This window comes from Podarcis cretensis (assembly GCF_951804945.1).
Source record: "Podarcis cretensis genome assembly, chromosome: 8".
Lineage (NCBI taxonomy): Eukaryota > Metazoa > Chordata > Lepidosauria > Squamata > Lacertidae > Podarcis > Podarcis cretensis.
Genome location: NC_137177.1, coordinates 29,808,619 through 29,834,126, shown reverse-complemented (window position 1 = coordinate 29,834,126; position 25,508 = coordinate 29,808,619). Strand labels below are relative to the sequence as shown.

At 45.6% G+C, this 25,508-nt stretch overlaps 1 protein-coding gene across 5 annotated transcripts; it reads left to right on the top strand.

The window, feature by feature from the left end:
- Positions 1-384: 384 nt before the first annotated feature.
- On the top strand, positions 385-25,444 carry NCMAP (non-compact myelin associated protein). Of its 5 annotated transcripts, none has more exons than XM_079987830.1 (5): positions 5,145-5,301; positions 15,095-15,189; positions 19,588-19,683; positions 21,676-21,760; positions 23,104-25,444. In XM_079987830.1, exons 2-5 carry the CDS (start codon positions 15,159-15,161, stop codon positions 23,249-23,251), a joined length of 360 nt encoding a protein of 119 aa, XP_079843956.1. In that variant the 5' UTR covers positions 5,145-5,301; positions 15,095-15,158; the 3' UTR covers positions 23,252-25,444. The 5 variants fall into 5 exon arrangements, with proteins under 5 accessions (XP_079843955.1, XP_079843956.1, XP_079843959.1 ...); XM_079987833.1 differs by lacking the exon at positions 15,095-15,189 and adding an exon at positions 7,852-7,932 and having other exon boundaries at positions 5,156-5,301; XM_079987829.1 differs by lacking the exons at positions 5,145-5,301; positions 15,095-15,189 and adding an exon at positions 385-500.
- The last annotated feature ends 64 nt before the right edge of the window (positions 25,445-25,508 follow it).

Sequence of the window (25,508 nt, the reverse complement as noted above, 5' to 3'; positions counted from 1 at the left end):
TATTTCCATATGATGATTTCCCATCCTAGCAATGGAAGTGAGAATTTGGGTGTGCCAGATTCTACCTGTAGTTTTGGGTGACCCATAAGGATGTTGGAGAGGGACTGCCTTTCATTTACATGTTTTACTGGGGCGAGGTAGTCTCTGCTGGTGCAATCATTCAGCCCACACTGAGAAGAATCTACAGCTTGGGAGGTGGTGGCTGGGGGTGTTTCCCTTGTCTTGAGCACCAGCCTCATATTGAGCTTTCTCAGGAACATTCCTTATCACGTTTATTATCTTCAAACCTCTTGCCTCATAAACGATTTGGTGGTGACACAGCCAGGTGCTTTGATGTCAGCATAACACATTCCAAGGAACTGTGCTCAGGTCTGGGAAATGAGGATCGGGTAGGATCAAGCCTCAGCTCCTCAGCTGTAAAATGGAAATGAGACGTTGTGAGGCCAAACAGAACAACCAGTGTAATACATTTTTAAAAAGTGGACCCTGTGACCACGGTGGTAAGTAACATTCCCTGGGAACACAATTTTCAACTGAAAATACATGAGGACTCTTGGAATAGAATATGGAACAAGATCCTGTTTAAATCTGTCTCTGCCAGGGTAAGAGGAAATGCTACAAAAATTATATATTGTTCATACCTCACCATCCCCACCACACTCTCCACAGAATAACAAAATGGCTTTCTCGGATGTGCCGGAGGGGTGTAGGGATAGTACATTTTTTTGTCACATGTGGTGGCTGTGTCGAGACGTTGCTATGTTCTGGAGGGATATATTTTAAGAAAACAACATTACCAGCACGTCATTTTTATCTGGACTGGCTCTCTTAAACAGATTTGATGGGTAACGTAAATTAGTGTTCCAAAATGACCTTGTGACATTCCCCCTTGTTGCTTGGCATCATGAAGTATGGAACTTAGCAATGATGGGGAAATTAACGCATAAACTTAAGGCTTGAAGAAAATGATTTGGAGCAGATAACTTTTCTGACATGTGACATTATCTTATTACACACAGTGCAAAAAAAGAGAAAGTCTGCATCATCCGGCCACCCACGGCCAACAGCGGCTGAGTACTTTGGGTTGGCCCCTGTAATAAAAACAATAACAATAATGAATACTTTACATGATTTTGAACCTTACCTGTGTAATTGTTTTCTATCCATTGTTATCATTTGGTGTTTTTTTTTTTTTACTAAAAAAATAATAAAAACATTTTTTAATAAAAGTGGAAGCTGCAACAAAATGTTGCAGTGCTCCAGCCACTCCATTCCATTCTCTCTTCCTTAGTGGTGTCTCTCTCTCTCTCTCTCTCTCTCTCTCTCTCTCTCTCACACACACACACACACACACACCCCCGCAAACAGGCAACCAGCATTTCACAGCCACTGGGCACACCTGACCCTTTCGGGACTGTCTCTCCCACTTGAGGGAGGATTCCACCCCCCTACACACACTACCCTTAAAATAAAATTGTACTTCTTCAAACTTCTGCAGTTCCCTGAGCCTGCTGATACAGCTATAGTGTGCCTGGATTGTACTGTTTTGGCTATATTAACAGCGGCACTCACTACCTGAACATCAGAAGTAAAGGGAAGAAGGAGTCTTAGTAAGGATGTTCAAGTGATACTAAGGTTTCCAACCTGACAATAATTCTATTTTATTAATGTGAATTAATTAACATTTAAAAGAAACATGTTATGTATTGCATTATTACAGTCAATACAAAAGGACAATTCATTCCCCAAATGCTGAGAACACTTCACATTTATTTTATTTTTAAAATACTGTATTTTGCCTTTTCTTAAAGGCTTACAGGATGGTTAACAGTGCGAATATCCAATAATACAAAAAAAAAAAGAGCAGAAGGATAAAAATGCTGGAAAAACACAAATACAGCAGTGACACTTATGAATAAAGTACAGTATTAAGAAACAATAGTTATCCCAATCTTTCTGGCAACACCAGCCCTATAAGGTCTAAGAGTGTTGCTTAAGGTTGCCCAACAAATTACAGTCCTACTCGGGTTACAAACGCTTCGGGTTACAAACACTTTGGGTAACAAACTTCGCTAACTCGGAAGTAGTACCTCGGATTGAGAACTTTGTCCCAGGATGACAGCAGAAATTGCGTGCCAGCAGAGGCCCCATTAGCGAAAGCGCACCTCAGGTTAAGAACGGTTTCAGGTTAAGAACATACCTCCAGAACGTATTCAAGTTTGTAACCCAAGGTAATGTAATGCAATGGCTAAGGTGAAATTTAAACCTGTGATCTCCCACCCCACAGAAGACTCAGAGGGGCTTGACAAGATAGGAGAGTGGTTTTTTAATCCTACATCTACTTGTGACCCCAAAACCAGCAAAGGAGGAACAGGATTTCCTCACTATGTGCCTGCTTCCACCTTGCTCTACATAAATCTCTGTGCTGCCTTTCCATGAAACTGATCCTCAAGGAGCCATACAAAAACAAACAAACAGAATGATTAAAGATGGAGGGCCTTGCTATAGCCAAGGGCCTTTTGAGTAGCTGTGCCAGTATTGTGAAACCCCAGAGCTATTTCGCTTCCACCCTCTTTTCTTTTCACTGGCCAGGGAAGATCTAGCTATTTAGGTCACCATGCCCATAACATGCATTGAATGCATGCTTACAGCATGTGGCTTCCCTCAAAGAGTTATGGGAATGGTTGCTTGTTAAGGGTGCTGGGAACTGTAGTCCTGTGGGGGTAAACTACAAGTCCCAAAATTCTTTGAGGGAAGTCATGCCTGTTAAAGTGGTATAAATGTGCTTCTCGCCTATCCGTGAACTGAGATGGAAGTTCCGTTTTACCTGAGATTGTGAACTTTTCCAGGGTGTGTTTGTGTTTTATGATTTTATTACTGCGTTATGACTTGCTGTTTAATAGTTTTATAGACTGTTATATTACACATTTGAGTCCTATGGTAGAAATAAATGCATGAGAGAACTAAATAGAACAAATAAAGACACTGGGTCAATATCCAACATTAGTTGTAGAGCTATGGCCAATATTGGCTATCACCCATCAGTGGCGTAGCGTGGGGGGTGCAGGGGGGGCCGGCCGCACCGGGCGCAACATCTGGGGGTTAGGGTTAGGGGGCGCAAATCCACGGGTTAGGGGGTGCAAATCCACGGGTTAGGGGGCGCAAATCCACGGGTTAGGGGGCGCAAATCCACAGGTTAGGAGGCGCAAATTACTTGCCTTGCCCCGGGTGCTGACAACCCACGCTACGCCACTGTCACCCATTTAATAAAGTAAAATATTGCATGCCAGGATCAAACTCTGAGTGATGCGCGATTCCAGGGGTTCCAGGTGCTTACCCAGGGTTCAGTTTCTATGGAATGAGGGACAGCAGAGATTCTGGTGTCTTTGTTATATATTTCTCATTTACACATATCTACAACATTAGGGAAGGGACGCAGGTGGCGCTGTGGGTTAAAGCCTCAGCGCCTAGGGCTTGCCGATCGAAAGGTCGGCGGTTCGAATCCCTGCGGTGGGGTGCGCTCCCGCTGCTCGGTCCCAGCGCCTGCCAACCTAGCAGTTCGAAAGCACCTCCGGGTGCAAGTAGATAAATAGGGACCGCTTACCAGCGGGAAGGTAAACGGCGTTTCCGTGTGCGGCTCTGGCTCGCCAGAGCAGCGATGTCACGCTGGCCACGTGACCCGGAAGTGTCTCCGGACAGCGCTGGCCCCTGGCCTCTTAAGTGAGATGGGTGCACAACCCCAGAGTCTGTCAAGACTGGCCCGTACGGGCAGGGGTACCTTTACCTTTACCTTTACAACATTAGGGACGCAGGTGGCGCTGTGGGTTAAAGCCTCAGCGCCTAGGGCTTGCCGATCCGGCGGTTCGAATCCCTGCGGCGGGGTGCGCTCCCGCTGCTCGGTCCCAGCGCCTGCCAACCTAGCAGTTCGAAAGCACCTCCGGTGCAAGTAGATAAATAGGGACCGCTTACCAGCGGGAAGGTAAACGGCGTTTCCGTGTGTGGCTCTGGCTCGCCAGAGCAGCGATGTCACGCTGGCCACGTGACCCGGAAGTGTCTCCGGACAGCGCTGGCCCCTGGCCTCTTAAGTGAGATGGGCGCACAACCCCAGAGTCTGTCAAGACTGGCCCGTACGGGCAGGGGTACCTTTACCTTTACCTTTTTACAACATTAACACCCTAAGAGTTATTGCTTCTCCCATAGTCACAGTATGAGATCCTAGCCCAGCTCACGCACCACTTGCCCTGATCTTTGACCTTCTCACTACCAGCCAGGTGAGGGAGTGAGCCATCCATTTGCCCTCTGGCACAGAGCAACTTCCTCTCTTATACTAACCACATGTACTTAGGACGTACTTAGGGGCCATTGTGGCCTTGCCTGGCTAATTTAGCAATGATTTTAACCCTTGCTGGATCCAAGAATTAGAAGGGACTCTGGCATACAGCCTAACTCCCTGCCTCCCCACCCCTATTCACATCAATACATATTGGAGGGGACAAGGTCAAATGAAGATGCTGGTCTCCCTCCCGATCTCCTTTGGGAGGTTGTGGACTCTCCTCCCTCTAAGCAGAAGTTGGATGGCCATCTGTCATGGATACTTTAGTTGAGATTCCTGCCTTGCAGGGGGTTGGACTAGATGACCCTTGAGGTCCCTTCCAACTCTATGATTCTGTGCCTGCGTGCGATCACGCCTGAGGTACGTGTGTATGCGGGGTCGGTGGTCATTGGCGGCCCCAACATAAAGCTGAGTCCATTGATTTCCGCGGGTCTACTTTAGATACCACGAAGGTTCGCTACCACTCATTTAAGGACTGAAAGGCAGCCGATGTTGTGGGGAGGGGCTGAACATGCATGTACCCCCAGCGCCTGTGGTGTGGGGTCGGTGATTACGTGCAGTCCCGCCGCGATGGCGAGAGGGCAGCGCACTCTGCCCATGCTCAAGGGAACTCTTCTTCGCTTCTCCTCCCCATACTCAGGAGAGGCTTCTGCAAGCAAGATCTGGGGCAGAGCAATGGAGAGGCGGCTTCTCCCCTCCCTCGCCTCTCTTTCCCTCTCCTTCTCCCTGCTGTGCCCACGGCTGGGGCGGAGGAGGAAGAGGGCTCGGCACTTGGCCCTGCCCCAGCCGGATCACCTGAAAAGAGAGAGAGGAGGGCGGCGGGTGGGGCCGGCTGCGCAAACCCGCCCGCTGCTACTTCTGCCGCCGCTGCCAAGGGAGCTGAGGGTATTTGGCCGAGGAGCCGATGGCAGAGCTCGCCCGGAGACCCTCTCGCGCCGTCTGGTAAAGGCCGGGCTCCCCAAGAGCAGGTGGGTGCGCGGAGAATCGGGGCCACGGGAGGGAGACAGAGGAGGAGTGGAGTCCCCAAGCCGGAGCTTCCGAGGAAGCGCGCAGAGGTTTGCGCCCCGGTGCCCGTCGTCTTTCCGGACAACGGCGCCCATTCCCTGCGGGTCCGCGGCGGGAACTTGTTTCGCGCTTCGTTGGGGACGGAGAGAAAGCTCTGAGGGAAACAGGCTCCCGCGCAAAACACGCGGAGGATTCGGCTGGAAGAGAGCTGCCCAGAGGGCGGGATCCAAGCTCAGGCGGATCACCTCGACAGGTGCTGGGAAGGTGGCAGCCTTCGGCCAGAATTTGATATAAAAAAGAAGGGTGTGTGTGTGTGTAAGAGAGAGAGAGAGAGAGAGGGAGGGAGGATGCTTTATCTACTTAATTCCTTTTATGTGTGGCTTTAGGTAGATTCTTGAACCTGGACGTTTCCACTTGTAGGGTGGGTGATGGAGAGGTGGTTGTTGCTGTGACTATTCTGTATTAGTAGTAAGGGATTCCGAGCTTCCTGCAATGCAGGAATCTTACTAAAGCATCCCTGAGAGATGGCCATCCAATCTCTGCTTAAAACCCTCCCATGAAGGAGAGTCCACCAGTTTTCAAGAGAGTCCCTTCTACTGTCAAACAGCTCTTACCTTCCAAAAGTTCTTGTCCTTGGTGGGGTTTTTTAAAAAAATTAAAAATATTACTTTATTTATTATTCACTTCTCACTAGGTATCTCAACGCCATTTTCAATGCAATAAACATGTATAGAACAATTGCATGTATAAATGCACGTGAAACATTTTCTCATACACACACACACACTTAAAACATTTGCAATAGAACAGTTAAAACAAACAGCAGCACGTATCAATTCAAATCCAGTTCAGATACCATCTGCGATTAAAACATGTGCTTGGAAACCTCCTGTAATCCTGTGACTTTTTATACCACAAACATTCCAGGCTTATTTTTTGTACCACTTTCATTGGCCTATAGCAGAAATATGCCCCTGCAAACTGCAATAATGTGGTAACATTGAGAAAGTATCACAGAATAACTAATAAAGAGGAATGACATATGGACAGTTCAGTATAAATGCACCACAAATGCACCACGGTGGTTGTGTCAATGACATGTTGCAGAATACACCACTCTAGGGGCTATTTGAGCCTAGAACATGTGTAGGCAAACTAAGGTCCGGGGGCCGGATCTGGCCCAATAGCCTTCTAAATCTGGCCCATGGACGGTCTGGGAACCAGCGTGCTTTTACATGAGTAGAATGTGTGCTTTTATTTAAAATGCATCTCTGGGTTATTTGTGGGGCATAGGAATTCGTTCACCCCCCCCCCAATATAGTCTGGCCCCCACAAGGTCTGAAGGACAGTGGACAGCCTCCCTGCTGCAAAAGTTTGCTGACCCCTGGTAGAGTTAAGACTGAAGTGTTTGTTATTGACTTGCGTTCTGGTCTGCAGGTATACAAGATGACCCTCAAGGCCATCCCTTCTAGCCCTACAATTCTATGATTCTATGATTACCTTGCTAAAGCTAAGCAGGCTTGGAGTCCAATCAGTCCCTGGCTGTGTAACTAACTACCTGCTCAGGAACCAGATGTTTATGCTGCCTTGGGTTCCATGACAAACGGCAGGATATAAATGTAAGAAAATAAATGCACAAATTATTTTTATTCTGGGTGCACACTTGTGCACTGTCTCTGGGGTTGCACAGTTTTCTGGATGCAATAGAGTTTGGACTAAGGAGCAGGGGCAGAAGGAGGCTGGTGATTGCAGGGGGTTGGACTAGATTACCCTTGGAGTCCCTTCCAACTTTTATAGGTGCCACATAATATTCTCTCCACAAATTTCAGTGTGACATCAACTACTCTCTGGAACTCTGTGCTAGGCAAGGACTTTCATTATATTGTTTTCAACACCTAAACACTTTTTTTGTTTAGGTATGAACAGGTGCTGCTTTTCATGGCCCTTGGGGCAATGTGAGGGAAAGGCTTTCCTGCTGAACTTCTGCTTGTTACGCAGCAAATCAAAGTACAAGGGTTCTGACATGCATACACACAAACACACACACACACACACACACACACAGAGAGAGAGAGAGAGAGAGAGATGGCAACCATAGAAATTAGGAATACAAAAGCACTAAGGGCAGTGGCAGAAGAAAATGAAGAGAACAGGCAGCTGCTGGCAGTAAAAAACCCCCACAATGCTGATTTAATAATCCTGTAATTTAGTGATCCTCTGCATATCTGCTCAGAAGTAAGCTCTATAAAGTCCAGTGGGACTTACAGGTAAGTGTGTATAGCAGGCAGTGGCGTAGCGTGGGTTGTCAGCACCCGGGGCAAGGCAAGTAATTTGCGCCCCCTAACCCGTGGATTTGTGCCCCCTAACCCTAACCCCCAGATGTTGTGCCCGGTGTGGCCGGCCCCCCCTCCACCCCCCACGCTACGCCACTGATAGCAGGGGTGTGAAATCTCAAGCCTGGAGCGAATGTGGCCCTCTAGGCCTCTTTATCTGGACCTTGAAACTCTCCCCAGGCCACACCTCTGCTGTGTACTCTGAGGATTTTTGCCTGGCTGGAATGTGTCCTTCAACTTTGGATGGAGCTTAGAAAGAAGGTGTGTACAAAAGTAAAATTTACATGGTTTACTCCAGCCACTTTTGCATTTGATCCCAGCCACCACTGGTGTGGAGCTCTGAGAAGGTTTATTAGAAGGGAATGTGGTTGAAAAGGGGTTGAAAAAAGGGCCGACACCTCTGGTTTACAGGTTTGTAGTGTTAGTGTTTAAGGATGCATATCTTGGTGGCTGTATTTTCTTAACCAAAGATTTCAGTCCCAGTCATTTTCGTTACTGAAAAACATTTGAGGTATTTGTACAGCATGTACAATTAACATGGCAACCTTTGATCTGAATGCTCCAGCTGTTCGGGGAAAGGAAATTAATGTTAAAGCAGTGTTGACTATAGCAGAGATAAGCATATATTTACAAGTGAGACTTGAAATCACTTTCCACACAATACTTTACAGTTCTCACAATTCCCATTGACTTCAGTGGGTCTTACTCCCAGGTAAGTAGGCATAGGATTGCATCCCTGGTCTCTTTTTGGATCACTCTTCATGTTATGCTCATACTTCACCCACGCCCAGAAAACAGCCATTTCTTATACTTTGTCACTTGTGAGTATTCTCACCACAACTTGTGTAATTAGGCTTGACCAAAACACAGGATACGTTTAGCTAACTAACACTGCCATTCTGTGCACAGATACCTGGAAGTAAGACCCACTGAAATCAGTGCACTAACTTCAAAGAAACAACCATGTCATTACTTTAACTCCAGCTGGAACATCGCAATGTTTTTTTAGCTGAATCCCGAGAAGGAGAGCTGCTTTCTGGGCTGCATCTGCGGTGTTAATTTACCCTCTTTAACAGTCATCATGACTTCCCTAAGAGGTGCCAGAGTTGTGTGGAGATTCGTATTCCCTTTGGAGAGCTACAGTTCCCAGAGATTTCTGCAAGAGTATTGGGATGGCTGCATGTTTTTGTGGCTGGGGGGGGGGGGGGCGAGAGGAAGACTAGAAGGGCTGGTCAAGAGATGGGAGTATGGATGGGCAAATCTGTCTGTTTTGTTTTCTCTCAGTTTCTCATTATTCCTACTTGTAAGTTCAGTTCTCCACAGTTCCACATCAGCATTCAAGTTTACTAAAATAAATCTCATCAACATTTTAGTGCAAATTTCTCCTAACATGCACATATTTGCAAAGCATTTCCCCTTAATATAGTTCATTTTTGGATATAATTTTATCTAATGTATATGCATTTTTATGCACTCTTTACCCTTGTATATGCATTTTTGTAAGGTTAAAAAGGTAAATGACCCCTGGATGGTTAAGTCCAGTCAAAGGTGACTATGGGGTACTGCACTCATCTCGCTTCAGGCCGAGGGAGCTGGCATTTGTCCACAGATATCTCTCTGGATCATGTGACCAGCATGACTAAAACGCTTCTGGTTCAACGGAACACAGTGATGGAAGCCAGAGTGCATGGAAATGCTATTTACCTTCCCACTGCAGCGGTACCTGTATATCTACTTGCACTGGTGTGCTTTCAAACTGCTAGGTTGGTAGAAGCTGGGACAGAGCAATGGGCGCTCGCTCCATCATGCAGATTCAAACCACCAACCTTCTGATCGGCAAGCCCAAGAGGCTCAGTGCTTTAGACTACAGCGCCACCAGAGTACCTGCCTTTTTGTACACATTGATCGGCACTGCAAAATTTGGAGAAGTTCAAATGTCAAAGGTTGATGTGTGTGTGAACATGAACTGAATTAAAGTTCATCCCTACCTGGAAAGTAAGATGAGCCATCCCAAAACATTTAGCTGCCTGAGGAAATGGAAATATGTTTTTCTTTTCTTTTTTCATTCAAAGCCTGCTGGACAGCAGTGGGGCACTATACCTCCACTGCGCCCGTAGGGAACAGGCTAGTTTGGGGAAGGAGGGCAAACCACATGAGTCCCAGGACCTGTACTCCCAGCAGTGCCAGCCAGCATAGCCAACGGTCAGGAATGATGGCAGCTGCAGCCAAACATCACCTGGAGAGTCACAAGTTCCCCACCTCTGATTGTTAAGTGCTGCTTCCACCTCCATTCACAGCATTCTGAGAATACTGTACAAAATATGTCTAGTTAATGTTTAAAACTTCTACCTTAAGGCATTCTCTCATGCTGCTATGAAAACCTCTTTTCGGCACTCTGGAGCTGACCATGCAAGCTCATTTTCGCCACCAGGTAAAGCCAGCCCAAATCATCAAGGAAAATCAGAAGTGTCTGGTTTTTGTTTGGGTTGGAATTAAATTTAAAACGACAAACATCATTGCTAGCAAGATTGGGAAAACATTTTACACTTTTAATTCTTGTTAGCAGTTTCTCACTTTTGCATATCCATTTCTTTCCTTCTTTGTCTTGGCATAAAACATTACAATAGTGGTATGTTTATTCTGGAGCCTGTTCAGCGTGTAAAGGCATTTATTTGTTTAATTTGCAGTATTTATTACATGCTACCTGGTAGCAGAAGTTATTTGGGTGTACAAGCCAAATTAAAAAGAAAAAGAAAAAAACCTGAAGTATGTTTAACTCTGGTCCCCTCCACCCTAAATGTGAAATCTAAATGAGACTGAAAAGGACAGTAGAATAATATCAGTGTATAACCAGCTACAGAGAATAACACCAGTACCAAGTATCTGGGCAAGGGCTGTAGCTTGTTGATAGAGCATCTTCGTTGCATGCGGAAGATCCCAGGTTCAATCTCTGGCATCTCAGGGTAGGCCTGGAAGAGACTCATCTCTGAAAACCCTGGAGAACCGCTGCCAGTCAATGTAGACCAGGGCTAGCCAGTTGGGTGCCCTGCAGATGGTGCTGGACTTCAGCTTTCATCCTCCCCAAACAACATGGCCAGTGGTCAGGGATGCTGGGAGTTCAGCAACATCTGGAGTCACCACATGAACTACCCCTGGATAGACCGTACTGAGCTAGGTGAACTAATGTAATCTCTTTATATAAAGCAGCTTCCTGTGTTCTGAAGGCATTAAGGTATCTTAGAATCCTAGAGCTGGAAGGGAACCTGAGGATCATCTGGTGCAGGGGTCGGCAAGGTTTACCTCGCCTGGACTGGTACACTCCACTGGAGATCCCTCCGTGGGCCAGATTATGCGTAAGCATGCGCAGCCGTGATTTCCAGTGTCTGCGTCTGAACCTGCGCAGATGAGATTTTCGGCATCTGAGCATGCGCAGATGCAATTTCCAGCACCATAGAAGTGAGTCCCTGCGTGCCACGCTAGTTTAGCACAACAAGGGGGGACTTGCTGAGTGGGTATCTTGATTCAGGGGCGGCTCGGGGGCCGGTTAAATGACCCCTGTGGGCCGCTTGTGGCCCATGGGCCTTAGGTTGCCTACCCCTGATCTAGTGCAATGCCTGCAATGCAGGAATATGCAGTTTTACCTTACAGGAATTGAGCCTACAACCATAGTGTTATCAATGCCACACTCTAACCGGCTAAGCTATCAAAGGCACAGTTACTTTCTCTTGAGAGAAAAGAAGCCTGTTTATTAAAGTATCGTATACATATGCAACTTATAAATCCACAACAAAATAATGCATTTTTAAAAAAGTACATACTGCAATGCACCCAATAACATAAGACTTATGTTTCATTGTACTTTGTTACTCCTCTCTAAACCTAACTATCCTCTCTAAACCTACGGTAACTATCTTTGTTAAGATGAAAAAGGTTGGGAAAAATTCAAAATCTACCTGGCGCGAAATTATCACCAGATGAAGGTGCAGGGCAAGTCTTTTTAGGGAGTGTGTTACATGAGGATGTATGAGGAGAAATTCAATTCCGTTCACACCTGAAGGTAAACCAACTAAATTTACAGCTTCCAAAACAATGTGTGAACCAAAGCACAGACATCATTTGAAATCTGCATGTCTCTCAGTTTTGCAGTGTGGTTTTCCCACCAAGGAATGTGAACAGAAATGTATATACTGTACTGGGGCAAAGTGTGCACAGAAATTTTAAAAGTAATAGTAGTGCAAATAACACGCAAACATGCATTAGTTTGCAAACAAAAGTATATATTAGACAAAACTGCACACCAACATGTGTATATTAGGAGAAATTCACACTAAGGTGCTCATGAGCAAATTTTTTTTAAATCTGCAAACTGGTGTGGAAATGTAAAGAGCTGAAGATTGGAAAAATGAGAAACCAAAACAGAGATTTGCCCATCCTTAGCTGTATGATAGATGATGTCTGTGTGTGTATGAAAATGATACATGAGTAACGTATAGGAGTACTGTAAGGATAGACAAGCTTTTTGCTGTTAAGAGCCATGTTGCCCTGACGTAGTCTGTTGGCGCCGCTTGCAAGCTGTGGGTGGAGCCAAAACCAATAATGGTAAAGGCCACCCAATTTCTCTCTGTGTCTTTGTCCCTTCCCCTCCTCCATCCCCCATGGGCTGCTAGGGAAGGGACAGAATGCTCTTGCTGACAGTCTGAACTGTTCACTTACAGAGGGCTTTCGAAATTAGGTTGTGGACCACAGGGTTCCCACCTCTGGAGCAGCATACTTGTTTGAGTGCAGTGTGATTCCTCTGGCACTTCGAATACGCCCTTTAGTTGAGCCACACAATGCTCTGGGTTCCACGACTGCAAAGAGGGCATTGTGATCTCTGCGGCAGGAGAACAGAACCCACGTTTTTGCATTGTTGTGCACTGAAACTGGCTGCAGTCCACCTCTTTGGGGCAGGAAAGAAACATGAGACCGATGTGAAACTTCTTGCTTTATTTGGCTACTGAACCAGTGGCCTCTCATATTCACCATTATGTGATTTGAGATAGTGCCATAGAAAGCAATTCAGGAAGTTAATGTTATCTCCTGGTGGATTATACTATGTTACAATATGTTTTTGGTAACAACTTCCCTCCTTCATCTCTGAGGCCGGCAAGGAGTCCATTGTTTTGATTTCCTCTGTTTCAGAATGGTGAAAAGTGCTTTATGCTACAAGGATGAAATAACATCCTAAATGGTTTGGAGGCTGCAGTCTTTCAAGGGTTGCTTCGCCTTCTGCATGTGCCTGTCCCACCCAGTGTGGTAGATGCTCCAAAAACTTTGAGGTGTGGCGATCAGAACCATACACAGTATTCCAAGTATATCCACTAATTGCTGGACAGATTATGGCTGTGCCATTGTGAGTTTAACCCCTTCCTTATTCTACTTCGAACCAGCTCCTCTAACCTTACCTGTTGGTGTGAGTCATATGACAAAATAAAAATGGGAGAGAAGAGAATTTCCAGTTATGACTGTTACACCCTTTGGGCCAGGAGTTTCCTGCCGTAAATAACCAGGAAGGTTTAATTGCAATTTTATAAGGATTTTTTTTTTTGCACCGAAGGAAGCAATAAGGAAATGAACAGCATGCACAAAATGGGACTAACTTAGGAGCAAATCATTAAGCCACGCAAATGCTAATTTATGTCCCTAGACAAGAGAAGGCTAGTCTGAGAGTTTACTTGCACTCACCTAGTCTTCTGACTTGCTCCAGAATGTTCATGCTCTGGAATCGTATGTATTATTTTTCTACCATGCATATATGTTTTTGCAGCATGCCAAGATTGTGCCTACTAATGTGAGCCAGCTGTCAAATTAATGTGTAGGCAGCCCTTGATTAATAGGAGGGTGGGGAGGCCTACCTGTTGGATGCTGTGAGGCCTCTCTGGTAACTACAGGCCCCGAGGCAGCTGCCTGCATTAGCTGGACCCAGAGTGTAATAGGAGAGGGAATGTTAGATGGGAGAATATTTACACTGGGAAGCCAGAATGGGCTTTTGGATGCAGCAGGCTCCACCTTGCCTTCAGGGAGGCAAATTGAAGCCAGCAAAGCATAACTCTGAAAGGATGTGCCCCCCCCCCCCGCCCGCCCCTTCTGAGGAAGAGTTGTACTCAAGCTATTCTCATGCAAAATCTCCCCACAGCTATGTTTTGTTTATTTAAAAGCATTTCTAAACTGCTAAAAAAAGTTTTTAAAATCCCTCTTAAGTGGTATACAATATGGAAAAAAACTAAGGAGCTGTAGTCACAGAATTTCATCTAGTCCAACCCCCTGCCTACAGCCATCCTGGGGTGGGCTCTAAACCACTAACCTTCTAGTTTAACAGCCAGATGCACTGACCCAACTAACTTTTACTCAGATTAGACCCATTGAAATTAATGGACATAAGCTAGTCATCCCGGCCATTAATTTCAATGGGTCTAATCTGAGTAAAAGTTGAAAACAACCCAATATCATAAAAATACAAACTGAAACCCATGAAAAAGCTGGATAAAAACAGATAAAAAAAGAACAAAACAATCATTCGGAGGACTCGTACACATAAACCATGGTCCATTTTTATGGGTCAGGGGAAGCCTGGGCAAAAAGTTGAGTCTTTATAAAATGTCTGAAGCTGCTTCACAAACGGCAGAGGGAAGCACATTTTGTAGTATAGGGGCAACAGCAGAAAATCCTTCTAAGTGAATGGCTTTATGTTATCAAGGCCTTGGACGTGTCCTATGTTGCTAGGCCTATCACAGCCCTTTTCTGTTTGACTCTCGTGCAGAGGTGGGGAACCTGTGGCTCTCCAAATGTTGCTGAATTACAGTTGGCCACTGCCCTGCCCTGCCCAGCCCAGGATTCAATTTCTTGGTCATGATAGCGTGTGACAAAGAGACAGGACCCATGAACCAGCTTACAGTTAAAGTTCCATACATAGTCCTAATTGGAGAGTATTTTATTTATTTGTTTTATTGCATTTCTATCCTGCCTTTTCTCCAAGGAACTCCAGGAGGTGTACATGGTTCTCCCCCTCATTTAATCCCCATAACAACCTTGTGAGGTAGGTTAGGCTGAGAGGCAGTGACTGGGCCGAGGCCACCCGGTGAGCTTCACGGCCAAGCAAGGACTTGAACCCTGGTCTTCCAGGTCCTAGTCCAATGCTCCAACCACTACACCACTCTGATGGCTGGACTCAGTGTGCGCTATGAGTGGTCTATTGTGCATTTTTGATGGATTCAGACAAAGGTAACAAGGGCAATGACTGTCCTCCCCATCCCACATGCACACACCCTCGCCTGTGGCCAGTTTCCACACACCCAGTTGCTTGTTTTGGCGATCAGCAGCGGTGCTCGGATTAATAATCATAATAATAATAAAAAACCTTGGCCTCCTCTCTCCCGCCGTCCAGGAAATGCTGCCCAAACTGACAAGCCTGTTGAAAGGGAGAGTCAACTCAGCTCCTACCCAAAGAAATGGCTCCTTTTTCCTTCCTGAGAACACCTGGTAGGTCAGGACAGGGGTGTTGGGAGAGGGCAGGCTGACAGATCCGTTAGCAGTGTCTTTCCCCTGCAGAAAGGTGCAAGATTGAGAGTCGGGTTCCTGTTGCGGGAAGAGAAGGCAGGTGCTTTGTGGAGGAGGAGAGGGCGAGCGAGTGAGTTCAGTCCAGGAAGAGAAAAAGAGTCTTTATATTCAGCATGAATAAGAAGGGAGGCAACGGCAGTGGGTGGGTAGATAGGTGGGGGCTTCTCGGTGCTTACTGGTACCAGTTTATTTTAGCAAATGCTGGGTTGTGGTTAGAGAGCCAGCCCAGTGAGCCATTCTGCCCCACCTTTAATTTTTTTGCAAATATAGCGGGGGGGGGGGGAAGAGAAAGAAAAATAGTTTGTTGTTGTTGTTTAGACATTTAGTCATGTCCGACTCTTTGTGACCCCATGGACCAGAGCACGCCAGGCACTCCTGTCTTCCACTGCCTCCAGCAGTTGGGTCAAACTCATGCTGGTAGCTTCGAGAACACTGTCCAGCCATCTCGTCCTCTGTCGTCTCCTTCTCCTTGTGCCCTCCCTCTTTTCCAACATCAGGGTCTTTTCCAGGGAGTCTTCTCTTCTCATGAGGTGGCCAAAATATTGGAGCCTCAGCTTCAGGATCTGAATAGGTTTGATCTTCTTGCAGTCCATGGGACTCTCAAGAGTCTCCTCCAGCACTAGTAAATGGACACTAACAATAAAAGTATTTCATAGATCCTAACTTAAACATAAAAACTGCCCATATTAATTTATATGTCCTACCAGATTGATAATTACAAGCTATGGGATATATCCGGTGCTAGTCCTACACAGAATAGTTCTGTTGAAATTAATGAACATGACCAAACTATTATTGTTAAATTTATTAGGTCCATTAGCATCAGTGGTCTTACTCTGAGTAAAACTTAGTTGGCTACAGCCCTATATGTTCAAATGCAGGAAAGGCAGTGAGATATGCAAACCACTGAGGAAGTAGATGGTGGGTGTTTATTCTTACAGCCTTGCAGGAGAAGTCCCTTTGCACCAATTAAGGGCTCTTTCATTCTCAGTTTGTTAGTCTGCACATCATAGTGATACAGTTTAAGGGTGTGTGTACACCTGCAGACAGCAAGGATTTTCCCCAAACAGCAGGGCCTTGCAAAGGCTTGCAACAGAAACCAAAGGAGCATCTAGTTCAGCAGCCTGTTTCTTACTGTGGCCAAGTAAAAGCATCAAGACGTATTCCCATTGTTTAACTAGTTAGGATAACTGTAAGTTTTCAGCTATATTGCAAGTAGCGCAAGTCAAAAATTAAAGAAGCAGTTGAACAGCACATGTAGGTCAGTGGTGGGGAACCTGTGGCTCTCCAAATATTGTTAGATTGCGAGTGTCGTGTTCTGGTCTGACACTGGAACCCCCAGTGCAAGTCTGGTCAAAGGTTGCTGGACCACGGACAGCTCCGAGTGTCTTTGAAGATGCTTTGGAAACTGCAGGTGGTGCAGAATCCAGCAGTAATATTTTCTACAACCAGACAAAAGCAATACGAAAATAAAACACAACTGCCCATCACAAATAAAACTCGGTGTACAAATCCAAACATTTAAAATGAAGCATCACATAGATATTAAATAGCATTGGGGACAAAACTGATCAGCTGCCAGTGGCCTGAGGATACAGTCATCCACTATTTCTCTCTGGAACAGACCCAGTAAGTAGGAGTGCAATCATTGTAACATGGTAGCCCCAACTCTTGGAGCTGGTACAGGGGATACTGTGGTCATCTGAGCTGCTTTGGGCCGTAGTTCCTCTATCCGGCGTCTGAAGGAGGTTATCCATCAGTTCTCCCATCCTTTGCTATTTGCTTCTCTCCCTGCAATTGGTACCCGAAGGCAAACATCTAGGAATGCGTGAATCTGTCAATTTCAAATACTCTTTCTCATTTTCCAATCTTAAAGTCCCTTCTTCGCATTTCTACTTCAATTTGTGTTTGTATGCAGTTTTGCTTAATACACACCTTTCCGCAAAGCAATTTCCCCTAATGGTTTTTGTGTGTTATTTTCATTAATACAAGCATTAATTTGCACACTCTCACCTTTTGAGCACATTACTTGGCTAGAGAACTGCATTGCAAAGTTCTAAGAAGCGTGAATTTCAAAGTATGGCTCTGTGTTTTGGTTCACATGTTATTTTGGAAAGTGTAAACCAGATATATTCACCTTTAAATGCAAACTGAATTGAATTTCTCTCCCCTCTCTACACAGCCTTCAAGGTGAAAGCTCCACCTAGCTTGTGTGTGAGTAGCCCTTCCACCAGCTGCCTTACAATAATATTTATCCAGCCTTTTCCTCCGGCTTCCCATCATGCTGGCCTTTCCATGTTGCCACCCTCTTGCAAGAAGAGCACAGGCCCTTGACTCAGCCCCTTGCTGCATTTATTTCCTTATTAAGTGAGAACTGGGTTTCCAGCAGCCTCTTTTTGGACTGCATTGGATAGTGGTAAAACCACCACAGATCCTGCTTTAGGAAGGTGCAGCCATCTTTATGTATCTGACAGGTTGAATCCGGAGAACTATGAACTCACTACAAAAACCGTATATCATAGGGTTGGTGGATTAGAAAAATAGAACACTGAGATTTCAATTCTTCTTTCAAACGAGGGAGGGCGTTGAGGAAGCGTGGGGAAGTATCCCCAACCACAGTAGATTATCATGTTACAAAAGTAACTCAGCCTTGGACACACAAAGGCGCCATTCACTTGGAGGAGAATGACCTAGTTATGGATTCAGGGCCTGAGTTATTTTCATTTTTGCTTCTCCCCATTTTGGCTAGAAATAGCAAGGCCGCTTGGACACAAACAACATTGCAATTCAAAGCTTTGAAAACCGGGGGCAAAACTTCAGAAGAAAGCCAACATTCTCGCAGGCTGCCAGCAGCTATCTGAATATTCCCGTTTTTATTTTTCAGAAATTGGATTGGTTGAAATTCCACCTACAGAACAGTCATTATAGAGCTGGATTCATGGTTCTTGGCAATTGTTGCACTTGCTTTACTGGCCCTTTCAGGCTTTGTACTGAGGAGGCTCCCCTGGTCCTCCACCTCCCAAACTTGAAGTTTTGACCCTTAAGCAATTGAAGAAGTCTTAAGCTCTCTTTCACTGAAATGGGTGTGGGTGGGGTTCTTGGCATATTCACAAATTGGGTCAATTTCCTGCAAGTAACTGTAGCTCTGGCCCAGGCCAGATCGAAAATTGAGCATTGAGGTTGGAATGCTTGTTGATTTCAGAGAGCTAACAGCCATTCACAAAGAAGAATCTCCACTCACAGCTCAGGTAAACAGCGTTGTCAGGTTTTTGTGCTGTTTCGGAAAAAACTGCAAAACCTTGTTAACCAGAAGGCATCATGGGATGAAAGAAATCTGTCCAGACTTGTAGCCACTTGCTCAGTAGCCTGTGGTGGGTAAGAATCTGCCCCAAGCAATGCAGCAGAGAAGACATAAAAGAGAATTCATTCTTTCCTTTATGCCATTTGTATATATCAGAGGTGGCTAATGTGGTGCCTTCCAGGTGTTATTTGTTTGTTTGGTTTCTTTATTGCATTACGGTCTCTCCAAGGAGCTCAAGGTGCCATACCTGGATCTCCACTCTCCTAGCCACCACGGTCACTTGGACCTCTAATGACAAAGATGTATTTGAATTGTCACAGGCTGTACTTTTTGCATTTCACTGCCATCCCTGCCTGCTCCACTCACTGTGAGACTGTTTGCTGTTTCTGTGCCACTGCAAATATCAACAAACTTTGCAATGCTAGAATGATTGCATTTTCATGAATGACTGTTCATGTGAATGGCCTCTTAGCTTCTCTTTAGCTTCACATAGAATGGCCAACAGACTTGCTTTTTGTATTTGATTGGCATTTACATGCTTTTACTTATCCCCCCACCAATACACGTGTCTCTGTGTAGGAACGGATCTGAATGACATTCTTACACTCCGTAGTTTGCAATGCCACATACTTCACTGGTGACTTAGGTACATGATGGATTTACTGTGGACAGGTTCTTTTCTCCCAGCTGGTGTGTGTGTGTGTGTGTACCATTCCCTCTGTTTCTGATGTTTCAGCATGAGTGCCATTGCCGGACTCTGGAGCAGGTTTAGGGGCTACATAGGCAGAGAAGGAATTTGGTTGTGCTAGTCTGACACCACTCAGACTGCGTTAGATGCAACCCATTATCTGGATAAGACCAAAAGAATTCTGTATATATTCTGCTATCAGGCATTGGCCCAATGAGTGATCTCCTTGCACCTGTTACAGATAGGTAGCCGTGTTGGTCTGCACCTGTTTTGTTTCTCCACTTGCTCGCTTTGCACAGTTCTAAAATAGCTCTTGCTTTCTTCTGCCTAGCTGGGATCAAGATGACGACAGCTGTGCCGGTGTCTGAGAATTCTGTGTCTTCAACAGATGCAGCCACAAAGTCTCAAGAACAAATTCTTTATCAGAGTAAGATAAATGCAAAGCTGACATTTTGGGGTTGCATGCCTAAGTTCCGCATGTTTTTGAACAGGTATTGTGTGAGGCGTTTTAAATGGGGGAAATAGTATGGTAGTTAAAAAGAAGACATCTCCCGCTCCAGGACCACTGTCCTGATGATACAGCCTTTGCCAACCTAGTGCCCTCAAGATAATTTTGGACTGCATGTGAGCCCCAGGCAGGATGGCCAATGGTAAGAAATGTTGGAAGTTGTCCATCACCATTTGGAGAGCATCAGGTTGGCTATCCCTGGGATAAAAAAATTAGGAAGGAACCACTGACAGCTTTTTTAAAGAGATAAAAAAATCACGATGTAAAATCCAGTCCTGGGTCTCTCAAGTCACACCTATTTCAGTCCTAAGGAAGCTGTTTTTCCTCTGAAAATAAAGAGTCACTGACACAGATTCAAAGGATTGACCCTACTATCATTGTGCATGCTCCAAGGAGATACAGTGGTACCTTGGGCTACATACGCTTCAGGTTACAGACACTTCAGGTTACAGACTCCGCTAACCCAGAAATAGTACCTCGGGTTAAGAACTTTGCTTCAGGATGAGAACAGAAATTGGGCAGCGGCAGCAGGAGGCCCATTAGCTAAAGTGGTGCTTCAGGTTAAGAACAGTTTCAGGTTAAGAACAGACCTCCAGAACGAATTAAGTTCTTAACCTGAGGTACCACTGTATTACAGTCTGTTCTTTCTCAAAAGGAGTTTGTGATTAAGAAATGGGGAGTGTTTGGTGGTCCTATCCACGCTCCTGAGAAAGTGAAAAAGTCAAAGAAAATAATAATATATATATATATTTAATCACACTGAATAGGAACAAATAAAGACAGGTAGCAGCTAGTTCAACACAGCCTACATTGCCTGGCAGTGGCTCTCCAGCATTTCAAACATGAGTCAGTCCAACCCTTATCTGGAGATGCCTGGGATTGAACCTGGGACCTTCTGCATGCAAAGCAGATGCTCTACCACTGAGCTAGGGTCCTTCCCCCCATTAAGCTACCTTATATTGAGACAGACCATTGGCTGATCTAGTCCATTTTGGTCTACCTTGACTGGCAACAGCTCTCCAGGGATTCAGATGAGGGTATTTTGCAGCCCTACTGTGGCATTTGCCCCTAGGATGCGTCAAGGAAAGAGTTAAAAATGGGTGTGATGTGATTGGCCAGTGAGAATGCGAGGGGGGAGTAAAAGATAGAGTGGGAGGTTTTGAAAAGACAGTTGAGGTCTGGGGGTTGACAGTTGAGGCTTGGGAGTTGGGAGTTGAGGTTTGTCAGTTGGGAGGTGAGGCTTGGTTGTTGAAGAAGGAAGAGGGTGGAATACACAGTGGGTTGGTTGAGTTGTATTGTGAGAGAGTGAGAGGAATTGTTAGGGAGTTAGATAGATAGTTGGGATTAATTCAGTTTGAAGTTGTAGGAACTAAGTTTTAAGAAACTGACGAGAAAAATAAACCGAAACCATACGCTTATTCCTGCACTTAAAAATAAACTTGATTATTTGTTTATGTTAGCAACTGTCTGGACTCTGTGTGTCCCTGTGAGCAGCGGGGTGGTGGCAGCGAAGAAAGCAACCGCAGTGGTGGCACAGGGTCAATAGACCGTGAAACGTCCAGGGGCCCTGTGTGATCGCCACACCTACCGAGATGCCAGGATTGAACCTGGGATTGTCTGCATGCATAGCAGATGCCCTACCACTGAGCTATGGACCCCCCTGAGCCCTCAGATGTAACTAAGGTATTGATCTCCCTGGAGACACTTTGAAAATCCAAAACCTTGGCTGACCCCCATTCACTTTAGTATTGAAGAATATCTGAAGAAGTGTGCATGCACACGAAAGCTCATACCAATAACAAACTTAGTTGGAAGGATTTTTTTTATTTTGTTTTGACTACGGCAGACCAACACGGCTACCTACCTGTAACTAGCACTTTAGTACTGTTTTTCTTTCCTTCCTCCTGTTAGGTTCTGGAGCGATTGTGGCGGCCATTGTAGTTGGCATCATAGTTATATTCACGGCAGTTCTCCTCTCGCTGAAAATGTATAATAGGTGAGTCAGTGACTTGGCTTTGGGCTCAAGTTCCTTTGATTTTTCAAGAGAACAAGCAGGCTGTGGGCAGCGTTCCCTGCATTTCGCAGGTGTTTCCACGGGATCCGCTTCATGTTTGTGTTTGTGGTGCGGCTCCACAGCCCGGCCCTGCAATTTTTGCTTTTGCAAGATCCTCACTTAGAGGTGATATGCCGTACAAGGGAGACCCAAAAGGCAGTATCCAACTAAGCTCTACTCAGAGCAGACCCACTGAAATCAGTGGCCCTAAATTTGTCAGGTACTTAATGGATGTATTCTGAGTAGGACTAGCATTGCATTCAACCCAATGAATGGAGAAGAGGGGGATATGCTGCTGCTTTGGGGCAAAATATGCAAGGGTGATCCAGTGAATAGAGAGGAGGGTGGAGCTTAGTGGCAGTGACCTGAGAGGCAAAATGCATTATCAGCTGCCTCTTTTGATGTATTTAAATGAACCTGTTTTGTGTTATCTTGATCACATGGGAGCATCTACAGCAGGGGCTGCTTCGACAGCTATCCAGTAAACCAGGACAATGGAGAAGGGACCAAGAATGCACATCAGGGTTGCTCCCTTTTAAGAACATAAGGAGCTGCCTTTATACTAAGCCAGACAGTTCATTCATCTGGCTCAGGATTGGCAGTACAGTGGTACCTCAGGTTACATACGCTTCAGGTTACATACGCTTCAGGTTACAGACTCCACTAACCCAGAAATAGTACCTCAGGTTAAGAACTTTGCTTCAGGATGAGAACAGAAATCGTGCTCTGGCAGAGCAGTGGCAGCAGCGGGAGGCCCCATTAGCTAAAGTGGTGCCTCAGGTTAAGAACAGGTTCAGGTTAAGAACGGACCTCTGGAATGAATTAAGTAAACCCGAGGTACCACTATAGCTCTTGAGGTTTTCAGGCTGGATTTTTTCCTAATCCTGTCTAGGACCTTCTGCAGGCAAAGCCTATGATCTGCAACTGAACTGTGGCCTTTCTATTCCCATCTTCTGGGAAGGGCAGCAGTGTGGCAAGGGGGAGATGCTGCATCATTAATTCCTCCCTTTTGACTTTGGGAATCTTGTGTTCCTGGTGTGGATAAATCCTGTCCAAATTGGCCTGTTTGCTACAGTTCAGGCTGCAGGTAGAGGGTTGGTGTGGCACAGTTCATCGTGTGGGAGTGCTGATCATGCAGCATGCCCATAAGAGGCCAGAGGATGCTGTAGGTTTCCTTCCCACCTTGGGCAGTAGTGCAGAGGAAGGGGAAATGGATGCCATCCTGAGACATTACGTCAAGACCCGTGAGCTCTGACATAATGCAGTGTTTGCTTTGCTCCTTGCAGACGCATGAGGACAAAGCGGGAGCTGGAACCGAAGAACGCCAAAGCCACAACCCCCTCCACACTGGGGCAGGACACCAGTAGTCCCAGTCGCACCACAACAGTGACGTTCGTCCCCATGGACATCCAAATGCCAAACAGAAGGCCCTGAGGCATGAGCGCCACAGAGGATGACAAATCAGACCCAAACATGGGCCTTACAGGCTCTGGGAAGACCTGTGATTCATCAACATAAAGGAAGTTAAAGACTGGAGCTGCTAACTGGAGTTGCACTGTGACCAGCTCTCCACATTTCTGTTTCTTTAAGAAAGGAAAAGACCGAGATTCTCAGGACAATGGATGTCACCCAGTTGCAAAAGTGGCATCTTGCCTCTACAGCTGCGGATACATAAGGGTAGCTGGTGGCAATGCTGCCCCTGTAGTTGGATTGAGAGATGCCCTTCCACCGTTTTCTGCTGCTTCACATTAGACTCCTCATGGCCATGGATTCTGAGCGGTCCTTTGCTGGTTGGAGATTCTGAAGAGGCAAAGGGAACTCCCATCCACCCAAGGCTGTCCATACTGTTAGGCGGAGTGAAGTGGCTGCCTTAGGCAGCAGGTGCTGAGGGATGTGGAGTGGGAGCAAGGTATTCGAGGGCAGAGCTGTGACACAAAACACAGCCTTCGCAGCATCCCCCAAACTAGCCTGCTCCTCGCAGGTGCTAGTGTCAGGAATTTAGGGTAGGGCAGGAGGAAATGGCTTTCTTCTGTTCGTTTCCCATGAGAATGATGCAGGGAGCCGTGGTAAATCAGTTTTCAAAGCCTCCTCATGCCCCAAATTAAAGAGAAGTTTATACCTTCAGTAGCATCGCTCCACTTCAGATTGAGTACCAGGGAGATGCTTGGCTGACTCTTTTCCCGTGTTCAAGGAGCTGTGCTTTGTCTTTTTACCCCTTGTATGGGGAGCATTTGAACATTTGACCTCTTACAAGGAGAAGAGAAAAGGCCACCTAATTGATCAGGGTAGCTAGAGCAACTCTCCTGTGAGGATGTTAGCATGCTTGGGGCTTAAATAGTTTAGTGGGGGCAAAGGCAATGTAGGCCATTATAGAGGTATTTAAATTATGCATAGTGTGGAGAAAGAGAAGCTTTATTTCCTCTCTCCTAACACTTGAACCTGGGGGCATCTAATGATGCTGAAGAGTGGGAGATTTAGCACAGATGAGATTACAGACTTCTTCGTACAATGCAGTTAAATTCTGGAATTCATTACCACGACATCTGGTGATAGCCACCAATTTCGACAGCCTTAAAAAGGGATTAGGTAAATTTATGGAGGATCATAGAATCATAGTGTTGGAAGGGGTCTCAAGTGTCATCTAGTCTAACCCTCTGCAATGCAGGAATCTCATGCCTGTTAGTTTCCCCTCCTTAGTCTCCAGGTTGCCCTAGTAGAACTCAGCAAGAACAAGGATGGGGACAAAACGAGAATTGATTGGCTTTGACTGTGACTGGCTCTGGCTCCAGCTACTGTTGGCGTCCCTTCCTTCCATGGGCACTAGCCACCACTGGATCTGCGGTCAGGATAGGGTAGAATTTGATTCAATTAGCCCAGGCTTCCTCAACCTCTACCCTCCAGATGTTTTTGGCCTACAACTCCCATGATTCCTAGCTAGCAGGACCAGTGGTCAGGGATGATGGGAATTGTAGTCTCAAAGCATCTGGAGGGCCGAGGTTGAGGAAGCCCAAGGAAGCCTAAAGGCAAACCCACCTAATTTGTATTTCTTAAAATACAAGAACCAAAACACAGCCACCCTTCACAATTCTATGAATTTTGTAGTGCAGCTCTACAGCTGAGTACTGTGCAAAATAATTCATTTATTGTGCATAAAATGTGTATGCTAGTGAGAATAACATACAAAAATGCATTAGAGCATTTGTGTATATTGGGTAAAATTGCATACAGACGGGCATGTTAGGAGAAATTCACACAATAATGCTGATGGATTTTCATGAGGCCTTTACAAAAAAAATATAACCAGATGTGGAAAATGGAATTGAAGATTGGAAAAATAAAAACTAAGAGAAATTAAAATCAACAGATTCAACCATCCCTAATCTGAGATGGTTGTGTAAGCTGAACACAATTAATTCAGCATGCTTTTAGGCTGCAGTCACTTCCTAGGATATGACACCTATTGATCTACACAAGGTTTACTTCTGAGTAGACATGTGTAGGCTTACACTGCAAACGTATTTTACCATTCACATGTCCATAAATTATGTGATTTGTGACCCACCTAAAAAAAGATCATGGCACACCCTTCTGCTGAAATTCTAATATAAAAAGAATATCAGAAAAGAAGTGAAATTCTTCTTCTCCTCCTCCCCATCCTTCACTGTAAGGACCCAGAATGGGTTACAACATT